Consider the following 12,507-nt stretch of genomic DNA (forward strand, 5'->3'; position numbering starts at 1 on the left):
AGGGTTAGTAAGATGGAGAGGCCAGGCTGGATTCTAGGCAGAGACTGAAGCCTGTCAGAGGAGGGGAAAGTTTTCCCCACTCTCCCTTCTCTACTAAAAGCCAGAACCCAGCACCCTCCTCCAGCCACCTTTCCAAACTGGGTCCTAGGATCTTGGTCTCTGGGAGGTGATAAAGATACAGACAGTGACACCAGAAGCCACCTATAGATTTGTTAAACTTTATTTCCTCTTGAGTCTCTGGGGAGGCAGCAGGGATGTAAGGCGAAGTGGCAGTAGCTGCAGGGGCCTGAGCAGAGCTGGTGCTGGGAGGGGCCGGTATGGGCAGGACGAAGAGGAGGAGATTTAAATATCCAGGGCTGAAAGCCAGCTAATGGGTCTCCTTCATCTGTCTTTGGATTTTGTGCAGCATCTCCTGCATCCGCCGCAGCTGGAACAGGCACATGCATCAAAATAGGGCCTTTCAGAGAGTCCTCTAGTTTTGGGGAAGTACCCCCAAGCTCTAATCCCTCAAGCCAGGGCTTTGGTAGCCCTGAAGTGTCATGGAGACCCTGGGTAGAACCATTAATCCACCAATCCAGGACCCAGATATGCACCAGAGCCAGGGATCTTTCTATTCTCAAACCAAGAGATACTGCGGTTTATGATCAAGCAGGGGACCTCCCAGGCTGTCAAACCTTACCACCTCGTACTGCTCTTACCTCCTCATCTTTCTCTCGGATCAGCCTCTCTGTTTCTGGATCTGTCCCTGGTGGGACAGCAGGGATGGGGAAGTCGGTACCACTCTCTCGAGTCAGTTTGCTGAGGGGAAGGGGAAAGGGGGGTTGGTAAGGCTAGGGGGACCCCAGCACCTGCTTGGATTGAGCCCAGGGCCTGTAGAAGAACAAAGGAAGGGCTTGGTCTCACCCAGGGCTGCGCTTGGGATCCCCCCCACTGCCTGCTCTGTCCTGGCTTCTGGCCATACTTGCGATTCCGTTCTTTCACCACCAGGCGGGTCATGCTCTGGATGCACTGTGCCCGGTAGTTCTCATAATGTGTCTCCCGTGTCACATCCTTCAGGTCTTGCATGTGAGTACGCACCAGCATTGTCCTCAGCTTCACAAAGTCGCAGTGCCCTGGGTTTTCCACTGCATAGCAAGGCTAGGAGTCAGCCAGGGGCATGGGTAGGGGAGAGCCGCTGAGGGCAAGGAGATCCCCCAGTCACAAGCTCGGGGCTTTACCTTCAACAATGCCCCAGGGGTAGAGCCGGCCCCGAACTCGCCGCCCTCTGGCCTCTACCACAGTGTTGCTGCCAATTACAGCAAATGGGATGCTTTCCTGGAAGAAGTTAGGGCGCCTGTCAACACCCTCCTTCTCACCTGTTCCTTTCACCTATATTTTCATCTTCTCTGCCTCATTTTAGGAAAGAAGGTCCTAGCCCACCCTTATATAGAATTCTACTTCCCTCTTCTGCCCAGAAAAGACAACATGGGAAAGGGAAGCCCTGGGGTGGCCCCACCTTTAGGGCTTGGTCCTGTAATTTGAAGTCCTCATCCTCATCAGAGTCACAGTCTGGAAACTGGTAGACCTTGATTCCAAAGCGCTCAATCTCCTCCCGGATCTGGCAAACACATGAGGGGCCCACAGTTCTGGGGACCCCATCCTTTCCAGAAGCCCACCTGCTCCCCTCCCCCCACCAGCTTCCCTCACTTTGCGTTTCTTGCGCTCCACTTCAGGAGGTGTCAGTGTGTCCGCCTTAGCCAAGATAGGCACAATGTTGACCCGCTGATGCAGGGCCTTCATGAATTCAACATCCAGTGGCCGGAGCCTGGGGAACAGGAATCTGTGACCACCGGCTAGTGGCAGCCCTGCCCCTGGTGCTCTCGGCCTGTTCCCTTGGCAGCACCCGGTGGTGTCAGGAGCCTCAGGCTCGGACCATACCCGTGGCCGAAGGGCGAGATGAAGTACAGGCAGCAGTGCACCCTGTTGTCTTGGATGTTCTTGCGGTTTAGGCCACTCTCATCTCGGAAATACTGCTCAAACTGCTGGTCGATGTATTCTGCCACAGGCTTCCAGCTAGGGCAGGGACAAACAAGCAGAGAAACTGTGGGAGGCGGGACTGCCTAGTGAGCTCTGTGACGGCAGAGTAGCTCTCGCCCTAAGCAGTGTTCTCAAGACTTATTCCCTTGGCTTGCTTTACTCCATCTTCAGGAAGGTATCAGGGGTGCATCTCACACATCCTGATAGAAAATCACACTAAATACGCAGGCAGAGTTCAATAAATACTAGTTTTCTGAGAGGAAAAGAGCCCAGATGACCAAACAAAGCAATAAGAATAGCAAGTTGCCTGCAGGTGAACCAACTGGAAGCCAGGGCAGCCCTAAGTCAGGTTCACAGTCCAGCCTCGGAGTCTTTGTTGGTGTGGTTCTACTTCTCCAAACCCACTCCATCCTTCAGGGCCATATCCAAGAACCATCTCTTCCATGAAGTCTCCTTTGACTATACCAATGCACACTGTTCTCCCCTTCTCTTCACCACATAGATAGATAGATAGATAGATAGATAGATGTTGATAGATAGATAGATATGAAAATTGAGGTTCATGCTTTCCCCTTCTCTTTACCACAGTCAGATTATATACATATAATATATATATATATTCAAGAACTTCAATTTTAAAGTCCTTTGCTCTTCTGTTATCTAGTTCAATCCTCACTGATAGGTGGACATTAGGAGCACCATCACTCTCATTTTAGAAATGAAGAAACTAAATTCAGAGCAGCTAAGAAACTCAATCTGGATCACTTTGGCTAGCAAATTCTCTACCAACCCAAGTCCCCGCCTTCTGACTCCTGGCTTAGTGTGTTTCCCTCTACACTGCCCGACCCATTTACTGACTTAAGTTGTTACCTGACTGACACACAAGTTAGAGAACTACTGCGCCCCACTCCCTCACCCCTGCTGCCACTAGACTGTAAGCCTCTCAGTGACAGGGATCATTCCTACTTGTTCTGTATCCTTTGACAAGTCCAGCACAGGCTGGACACCCAGCATGTGTGCAATAAATTCCTGCTGGCTGACTAAATGAGTATATGTGGAGGTGTGCTGTAAACTGTGAGGTGCCAGGCAAATGAAATTATTATTATTATGGAAGTGAAGAGGAGGTAAGTAGCTTGATTGAAGGAGGGGGTCACGCTTCCAACAGTAGGAACCAGGTGCTGGTTGGGGCTAGAGTGTCCAGGCACGTCCAGTTTGCTGAGATGTATTCCTACAGCAGGAAGGATGATGATGACATGGAGCCACTTCAATCCGTCACGAATATTTATGGAGACCATGTACCATGTACTAGCACAGCGCTGTGGCAAGAATATAAGAAGCAGCCCTCCCCTCAAGGCTTAGACTATGAAGTTGAAGATGAACCAGTGTGCTGAGCTGAAAGTCACATGTTGTAATAAAGTGTGTGATGGGATTCTGAGCATAGAAAGGTCTATAAAGGTCTGATTAGTCTGTGAAGCAATTATCCAGGGTCAGCTTCAAGGTCATGAGACCTGTCCAGTCACACGGGGCCCCACATTCAGAAGGGCTCATGCTTGGTTTGATTCTCTGCTATGGCTGTCTTGAAATTCTTAATAATTTTGAACAAGGAGCCCTAGATTTCTATTTTGCACTGGCCTTGCAATTATCGTCTTAAAAGTAATGTGTCATGTAAACAGCCCTTTACAGTTTTCAATGCATATTCACATGGCTCATTCTTGGTGATTTCCAGATCTACTGGGTGAGGTGGCAAGGGCTGGTTTTTTTCAATGGAAGAAATAGGAATGTAGTCATTTATTCCAGATCACACAGTTATTAAACGCTGAATCAAGATTTGAGCTCTCAGGCTCGGGGTCCTAGCACCAACCTGGCTAACTTCTTTGTCAAAGGCACCACCTTTTCTCCTGTCTCTATCATCCATTCTCCTCTCATTACTCACTTAGGTCTGACCATTATCAAAGCATCCCTCCAGTTCCTAAAAAACAAGAAGCCAGGGATGATGGGGGGTGTGACAAAGCCACCTTTTTCTCTTTTGGCAGGTAGCCTAGAGGGTGCCTGGAGTTTAAACAAAGTCCCACCCATTTTTTCCTTTTGCCTCTTCTTTCCCCCCTTCACCTCTCCCTCTATGCCCTCTTACCTTTTTAATAAAACTTGTTGTAGCACCTAAAGTGTTGCTGGTGAGAGGAAAGGAAGGAGGGAGGGTGATATTTATTGAGCACCTACTGCATGTCAGGCCCTGTGCTCCATGTTTTTACATGTGTTTGCCCTTTTTTTTTTTTTTTTTGAGGAAGATTAGCCCTGAGTTAACATCTGCCACCAAGCCTCCTCTTTTTGCTGAGGAAGACTGGCCCTGAGCTAACATCCATGTCCATGTTCCTCTACTTTATACGTGGGACACCTACCACAGCATGGCTTGCCAAGCGGTGCCATGTCCACACCTGGGATCCGAACCGGCGAACCCCAGGCTGCCGAAGTGGAACGTGTACACTTCACCGCTGTGGCACCAGGCTGGCTCCTTATATTTGCTCTTTTGAGGCTCTTCTTTCTTACCTTGTGTCCTCACCCCCGTTATAGAATTACAGGTCTGAGTTAAAAGGAACATTAGAGGTCATCTAGTCCAATCCGTCCCTCCACTCTAGAGGAAATGGCTGTCCAGTAAAGGGCATGGCATGCTCAAGATCACAAACCTCTTCCTCCTGACAATTTTGGATATGTCTCTGCCTACATGCGCCCCTGTATGTGTCTACGGAATGGGTAGGGGTGTCACCGACTAATTGCCCAGAGGAACTCAAGGGTGGGTTTGGAAGCATTTAATTGTTTAAGAGATGCAATCACCAACTACCCTGAACCAGACCAAGCTCCACAAGAGCAACGCCTAGGACCTTTGCCTCATTTTTAATGCTAAGATCTCCTCTCTGGAAGGAGGTCAGGCCTTATGACCATAACCTGCAGTGTATTTGGAAGCCTGTTTTCCAAGTGAGGCTGCACAGGTAAATACCCACCTCTCCCTTTTGAATATTCATTCCCATCTGAAATACAATGCCCCTGCTTCGCTTTGTTCCGGGACACTAGGACTTTGGAAGTGATTCCCCGTGGCTTCCTATTTGCTGCAAATAAGTTCTACTTTGTGTGGCAACTACTTCTGGTCAAGAGTCTGATTTTAACTCTGCCAGGAGGCAAACCCACTTATGGTTCAGTAACAGGGGTTTTGCTTGGTCAGACATACCATTCTGTGTTGTTGACTGCATCCCCAAAACCTGGCGTGTCCACAATGGTGAGCCGCAGTCTCACGCCCTTCTCTTCGATGTCCACTGCATGTTTAGTAATCTCCACAGTTTGCATGATCCGTTCTGGAGAAGGGGGAAACTGAGGCCAGGGCAAGGGCAAGGGCAAGGACCTGCCTAGTCAGGACAAACCACCCACCCCCTGTCAGCTTTGCTGCCCAGACTGCCTCATCACACTGCCCCCCTCCCCACCCCCAGGCTGCCGGGGGGGGGGGGGGGGGGGGGGGGGGGGGGGGCCTGTTCTCTGGGAACCAGCAAGGAGCACATTTCCCAACACAGGAAATGCCGGTGGCTGTTGGCTCTGGCCCCAGCCTCTTCTCTGCTCCCAGCTCTTTTCTTAGATTCCTGGAATCCTTTGGGGGTCAGAGACTCAATCATAGAGCAGGATTCTGGTCCCTGCCCTGCTTCGGCACCCAAATCTTTAGGGAGATGGCTGGTGGGCTGCCAGGCCAGAGGCCTATGGAGAGATGCCATCAGTCTCTCTAGGAAGTCATGTTCTCCTGCATGCTGGGGAAGGCCCCATCCCCCAGACTCTGGAGTGAGTTTGATTTCCCAAGTCAGGTCTGCCTGCCTGTCTGCATGCTCCTCTCCTTTCCCTACCTTCAGCACTGAGGAGCTTCCGGTCCCGGTACAGATCAGTGAGGAAGAGGCTATTGACAAGAGTGGATTTCCCCAGGCCAGACTCTCCTGACGGGAGAGAGAGGATAGAAGCACCAAATCAGAAGATAAGATCTATAGCCAAGAGGTAACCCCACTAAACCAAGGTGTGGGGGGAGCTGCTTTCTTATCTAATTAGGAAGAGACTAACCAAACCATAGCATTTTAAAGCTAGAAGGAGGAAGCAGAGAGAACAGCTTGTCCAGCCTTCTCATTTGAATGAGGCCCAGAGAGAGTAGGAGATTACCCAAGGGCACACAGAAAAGGGCAAATACTAGAAAACGGTTGATCAAGTGTTCTTTGCACCACTTGACCCCCCACATATACATACATACATTTGGCCACCCACGGCTCCTGGCTATTTTGCAAAAAGGCACAGCCACTTGCTGCTTTCTCCTTCCCTATCCCTCCCCCAACCCCCTACACATACCATCCCCACCTGAAACACCCCCTGCCCAGCCCAGCCCAGCCCCTGCTCTACCTGCCACCATGAGGGTAAAGTCAAAGCCTTTCTTCACAGACTTTCGGTGGACTTGATTGGGGAGGGTCGCAAAGCCCACATACTCCTTGTCATCCTAGTGGACAGGAAGGCAGAGTACATCAGGGCAGGAGGAGGGGCCCCAGGACCCAACACCAGCCTTCTCCTTCCCTCCTAGGTCTTTGTCCCAGCCTTAGAGGAGGAGTGCCAGACTCCTCTGAGGCCCCATCTGGGGCCACCAGCTGGGCTTCTGCCCCTGCTGATGCTGTCAGTTTCCAGTGCACCTGGGGGCCAACACCACAGAGCTGGGGCCAACACAGGACAGAGAGAGGCCCCAGCTCAACACGCACACACGCATGTCTGCACACACATACATACATGTGCACATACACGCACACACACTCGGGCTCTCTCTGCTCCTTCCCTGGGTCTTCCTGCACAAGCCCACTGAAAGACAAAGGCGGGGCTGGAGGCTCTACCTCAGAGGAGTCATAGGGATCAAGCTTGCCCCATGGGCTGCGGGGCCGGGCTGAGGGGCTGAGAGGGGCTGAGGCAGAGAAGTACTGCTGGCTGTCAGAGGGCTGGGGCCACGAGGGGGTTCTGAACTCCAGGTCATCCTGGCAGAGGTCTGGGGCCTGGGGCCTTGGCTCCAGAATCTGAGGCCTGGATGCCCAGGTCTTGGCCTCTGGTTGGTGGCAGCTCTCGCTTCCTGGGAAATCCTTCACGAACTTGTTCAGTTCTGCATCATCCTTGTCCTCCAGGAAGCGCTTGATCTGGGGGTTGGGGTGGTAGGTGGATAGGTGGCAGGAAGGGAAGAATGAAGGAGGAAGACAGGAGAAGGCGAGAGGGAGAGAGAGGAAAGCACTTGTGGTTAGAAGGGAAAGAAACTGGACTAGCAGTAAGCTAGAGGATGTGCTCACTATCCCTCCTTCACCTGCTCACACACTTCCCCAGTCCAAGATGCCAGGAAAGGCCCCAGGGTCCGGGAGTAGCCCTGGGCAGACCCCAAAGCCCTAGTAACTGCTCTTGGGAGCTGAGTAGCTCCAGTCCTGATGTTCCCTCTCAACAGGGTGCTTGTTGAGGCTGCTCTTCCTGGGGGTCTGGCCAAGCCAGGGGCCAGGGACTGCCCCAAAGGCCAGGAAGTCAGACTGAATGAGGAGGCGCAGACAGAGGCATTCCAGCTAACAGGAGAATGTGGCTCAGGATTTAAGGAGAATGCAGAGTCAGAATGAGGCAGGGGCAGGAGGGATAGGGAGGGGAGAAGGGAGCTGCCAGCCCCAGGTAAATCAAGAGCCATGAGGGGGCTCCGTGCCTCCTGTCACTGCAGGTCAGCGAGATCTGCAACTGAGGTGTAGACTCTGCTGGAGGTGCTCACTCCCCAGGGCTCACCGCTCACAGCTCAGTACAGCTGACCTGACCGCACCCCCACCCCCACCCACCTTACTCCAGACACTGAGCCACACTGGAGCCTGAGCCTGGGCCCCAGGAGAGAAGGGTAAACCTGCCAGTGGATGCTGAGTATGGGTGGAGGGGAGCTGGGAAGGACCAGGTGAGGGAGGATAGGAGGACATTGGGCCTCCAGAGCTGCTGACAGCCCCCAACTGTGAGGGACATATAGGGGGAAGCACCCCTCAGTTGCCCCTTGCCCCCTCTGCCTGGAGCTAGGCTTTAGCTAGCAGTGCAGGAGGGGGTCTGGCCTGAACTGTGAACCACAGGGGTGGTAGGCAGAGAATGGCTGGCTCCTCTGTAGAGACATGTTCCATCCCATCTCCAGCTTGGAAGAGAGGCCACTTCCCCCAACTCTCGCCCTCAGCTCTAGACCCTAAAGCTTCCTCTCTCCTTTGGGGACCAGCCCCCTTTGTGGAGTGCCTGGCGGTGCTGGGCTCAGCTCTGCCTCACAATACCCACGTGCCACCCCCAGACAATGGACAAGGGCCGGCTTCAGAGGCTGACTCACCCTCTGGGGATTGGCCAAGCCAATGGGGGCTACCCCAGACCACTGTGGAGTCCCAACCAGGGTTGGGGGAGATAGGATAGTTATAGTCTTCCTGCAGGCCCCCATTTTACAAAGGGAAGAATTGAGAGAGGTGGACATGCACGTTGTCAGTTCATGCCAGAAGGAAGTGACTGAGACAGGGAGGCTAGAGGGAAAAGTCCCCTAAGAGCTACTTCCAGGCTGTCGCCTTTCAAGTCCCCACACCTGCTTATAGTCATAGTCTCCAGGACTCACCTGGACAGAGGAGAGGAAAAGAGGACCTTTAGCCTGGAACTGGAACTAGCATTTGGGGGCTTAGTGGCCAGAAGAGGCCATCCTGAGGCAAGTCTGACCTAATAGGCTTTTCTCATCCATAATATCTGTGGGGTCCAGTGGGGTTACCATACATCCTAGTTTATGTTTGTTGTCCTAGCATAATGATTAATTGTGGCCCTATTCACTTGGAAAAGTGTCCCAGCTTGGATGGTTCATTATATGGCAACAGAGAAGGGATGGGGCTCGGGGGCAGTAGGTCTTGTTTTCTGGCAGCTAAAGAGTCTGGGGAATTCCAGGAAATCCTGCCCCTCTGCACAACCCTGCAGTGACCCAGCAGTCGGTCTGGGGGTCAGGCTAAGGGTGGGAGACAGAGGGCTGTGTTCCACCTGGTTTCCCCAGGGGCATTGATCAGAGAGGCAGCAGGGAAGGCACTGATGGAGACCCCTAGCCCCCACAACCTTCCAGCAGAGCCACCAGGAACGTAGCACCATTCTCCCTGCTAGCCCTGGCTGCTTATCAGCACAGAGGGGCCCACAGGGGCTTTAGACAAGGAGTCAGGACACCAGGGTCCTCACCTCCTGTCTGTTCTTCCCTGCTCCCAGCTCTGCCAGAGACCAAATCATTTTCTGGCTTTGAGCCCCAATTCTAGCCAAGGCAGGGGAAGACAGGTCAGGTCCGCCCATCTCCCAGAGCAGCACCTTACCCCAGCTTCAGTCCTGTCCTCAGGGACAGCACTGCCTTGCCATCCCAGTGAATGGTCCATGTCCCACACTTCAGAATCCCTGTCGGCAAGCTCTAGGTCTAATTTTATCTCCCAGGCAAAGTTCCTCACACACAGAAACAGCCTGGTCTTGATGTTCTTGTTGTAATCTGGCTTCCTGGCTTGCTCCTTTCCCTTTCTCTCTGACCTCCTTGTCTCTGTCAGGGGCCAAAAAAGCCTGTGGAATGTCCTTCCCCACCCCCTCCTCCTCCCCTTCCCTTGGCTCCCACTCTCCAAGGACAGCTCAGCTGCAGCGGGATCACTGGGTTCCTCCGCAGTCCCCTCCTCCTCTGATTGGCTGCCCCATGACGCCTGCCCGCTGCCTACCCTGGTGGGCACAGCCTCCCAAGTCTGTCTGCAGCACAGGCTCTTGATCTACTTGGCCTCCCCTGTTAACCCCCAAGGACACGGAGGCCTGTCACAGAGTTGTGAGCTGTCCCCAAGGTGACCTGGCCCATCAGTACATGGGCACAGCCACTCAGGAGACTCCATCCCCAAAGGATTCCTCTCTCTCTCTCTAACCTTAACTTTAAGCAGTGATGAAGTAGGGTGCGATGTCCCATAATCCCCTGGGTATAGGTTATCATGGGAACAGCCCCACTTCTCTTCCCAAGTGTCCCTTTGTGTTCTCCCAGCAGAGAACCCCACTGTCTTCAGAAATCTGCCCCTAGATTCCCCTGCAGAGAGCCCCAGCCACAGAGGGACTCCTCCCACCCTAGAATACCTGACCTGACTCATGGGGACCCATGTCACTTCATCACCCCATCGCTTCAACAGAGTCCACGGAGGAGCGGCTAGCCCTTGTTCTCTGAGGGGCTTGAGTTCAGGCCAGCAGGAGGCCAGAATCTCAGAGGCTTCAGAGTTGCTGCTTAGGTGGGAACAAATTGAGGGGCCTGGCTGGGAGTGTGCAGATGGAGCACTTGACTAGGAGTCAGGAGGCCAGTGTTTCTGGTTTGACCAGAAACACCCTTTGTGATTTGGAATAGTGTCTTAATTTCAGGGCCTTAATGTACAATTGTGGATGGCCCTTCCTTGCCTCCCAGGATGGTTGGGGAGAGACAGCACTCCCAGATGAGAGACACCTCAAGCTGCTTTGAACCTGAGGAGAAAAGGTGCATCTCAAGTCAGAGGATGGTTATTAATGTTGGCCTGTTATTCTTGTCACATGCAAACTAAAAGCCCCTGGAGCTCTGGGGGTGGGGAGCGCTCCCTACGGACCTCCAAAGCAGCTGAGACACTGGTCTCCTCTCACAAAGAGACCCTCACAGGGGAGTCTGACTCGACACGAACCAGTCAGCCTAAGGACTGGGAGGCTGGAGGGCAGAGGCTTGAGGCTGAGGACTCTGGTGGTGGTGGGGTGTCTTTAATTAGAGAGGAACAGAGTGGCCTCGGCCAAGCTGAAAGTACCAAGACCTTAGCTGACCTGAACTTAGTGTGTGGCAGAAAAAGCCCCTCTTGGCCCCTGCTGGGCTTGGCACTGGGGACAGTCAGTGCTCCCCCAGGCTTCCATCCCTGGAACAATCAATCTGTCCATCCTCCTGTAGGAAAAAGGAGGGAGCCAGGGACAACGAAAGGCAACATTTGGCCTCTCCCAGGAACCCCCCTTTGGGGAAGGTCACAGGGGTCACCAAAACTTCCTGGCCAAGACTTGGGCCTCAGCCTAGACACAGCTTGAGAGACATGAGCCCAAAAGGTTGGCCTTTCCAGACCTAGAAGCTTCCGATTCCATGGGGCCCAGGGAGTTCCCTTCTGGAGGCTGCCCACAGCCAACATCCTGCCCCCACAGGCTGGTCATGGATCTCCTCCTGCTGTAAACAGACTGTGCCTCCCAATGCAGAGTGCAAAGGCTGGGGGGCTTCCAGACTGAGAGGAGAGGCTGGCATGGGGCCTGGTGGCCCTGACCCCCAGCACAATGTGTTTGTGGCAGGCTCTGGCAAAGATAGCAGGAGACAAGCTGGCACCCTCACAGCCAAACATCAAAACTTCCTACCTGGGGGCCTCCAGGGAGGCTAGCTGGGGTTACTGCTTCTCTTCCCTACAGGCAGGTGGCAGGAATGAGTTCCCCCACCCCCACCACTGCAGAGGGACCTGGTTTGGGGAGGACGGTAGTGTAGGATGCTGCAGGAGGAAGCTTCCCCATGGTTCCTGTCTCAGAGGCAGAGGGATGGAGCTGACCCACCGGGTAGGATGGTGGTCTTCCCTCTCTCAGGGGTCCCTGGGCAGAGGGCGCTGTGGGAAGGGCCTAGGAGCTGCCTCTGGCTAGGCTGTGGGAATGAGGGCCCAAGCGTCTCACCATCCCTCTTGGGGAGGCAGACAGTGTTTGTGGGCCTTCTCTGTGTGTTTTCTAAAGGAAGTTGGTGCTAACCCCTGAACCCAGGGTAGGTGGGTGAGGAGGGGTCACCCAGGTAACAGCTGACCCAGGCAAGGCCGGGGACCCTCACCTCCGCTCTTCGCTGACGCGCCCACCCCAGCCCAACATGAGCGTCTCGGCCGGAGGCCCCCAGCCTCCAGAACGAACCCACCCCTCTGTCCAAAAACGCGGGCAGCACCCGGGGGGTCGGGGCACGCTCGGTCGCTGCTTGGATCAGAGGGAGAAACTTGGGAGCGGCGACGCAGCGCTGCTTGCCAGCAGTGCCCGCCTGTGCCCGCGGCCGGCGACAGCGCCTCCCGCCCCGCAAAGCCGGAGCTGCGGCACCGCGCGGGTCCCTGCGGAGCCGCCCGAGAGCGGCGGGCCTTGCGCGCCCAGCCGTGCCCCGCGCCCGCCCTCCTTACCATGGCTGCAGCCCGGGCCGGGCCGGCTCCGCCTGGACAGCGCCCGAGCGACCTGCGGCCAGAGCTCTGCGCCGACCTCGCCGCACCACCAGCCTCCGCCCGCCGCCCTGAGCGCAAACCGGCCGGGGGCGGGGCCAGGGGCGGGGCAGGGGCGGGGCGAATCGGCCCGGGGGCGGGGCCTGTACCTTGGCGGCCAGAGGTGAGTGCGCTTGTGGGGCCCGGCGCGGCCGACCTAGGCGCCTGCCTTGCAGCCCGCGACCCTAGAGGCGCAGAGCGCAGAGAGGCGCTCAGGACA

At 54.6% G+C, this 12,507-nt stretch overlaps 1 protein-coding gene across 5 annotated transcripts; it reads right to left on the bottom strand.

Moving 5' to 3' along the window:
* Positions 1 to 204: 204 nt before the first annotated feature.
* On the bottom strand, positions 205 to 12,507 carry C11H17orf47 (chromosome 11 C17orf47 homolog). 5 transcript variants are annotated; one of them, XR_011423246.1, is made up of 12 exons: positions 12,213 to 12,346; positions 6,909 to 7,202; positions 6,433 to 6,526; positions 5,895 to 5,981; positions 5,237 to 5,360; positions 1,918 to 2,052; positions 1,687 to 1,804; positions 1,496 to 1,597; positions 1,218 to 1,314; positions 962 to 1,124; positions 699 to 870; positions 205 to 427 (listed from the first exon to the last, which is right to left on the bottom strand). XR_011423246.1 is itself a non-coding variant. In XM_023652894.2 (12 exons), exons 1-12 carry the CDS (start codon positions 12,213 to 12,215, stop codon positions 368 to 370), a joined length of 1,377 nt encoding a protein of 458 aa, XP_023508662.1. In that variant the 5' UTR covers positions 12,216 to 12,507; the 3' UTR covers positions 205 to 367. The 5 variants fall into 5 exon arrangements, 3 of the variants coding, with proteins under 3 accessions (XP_023508662.1, XP_023508663.1, XP_023508661.1); XR_011423245.1 differs by lacking the exon at positions 12,213 to 12,346 and adding an exon at positions 9,384 to 9,580; XM_023652894.2 differs by having other exon boundaries at positions 699 to 798; positions 12,213 to 12,507.

This window comes from Equus caballus, chromosome 11 (genome assembly GCF_041296265.1).
Source record: "Equus caballus isolate H_3958 breed thoroughbred chromosome 11, TB-T2T, whole genome shotgun sequence".
Taxonomy (NCBI): domain Eukaryota; kingdom Metazoa; phylum Chordata; class Mammalia; order Perissodactyla; family Equidae; genus Equus; species Equus caballus.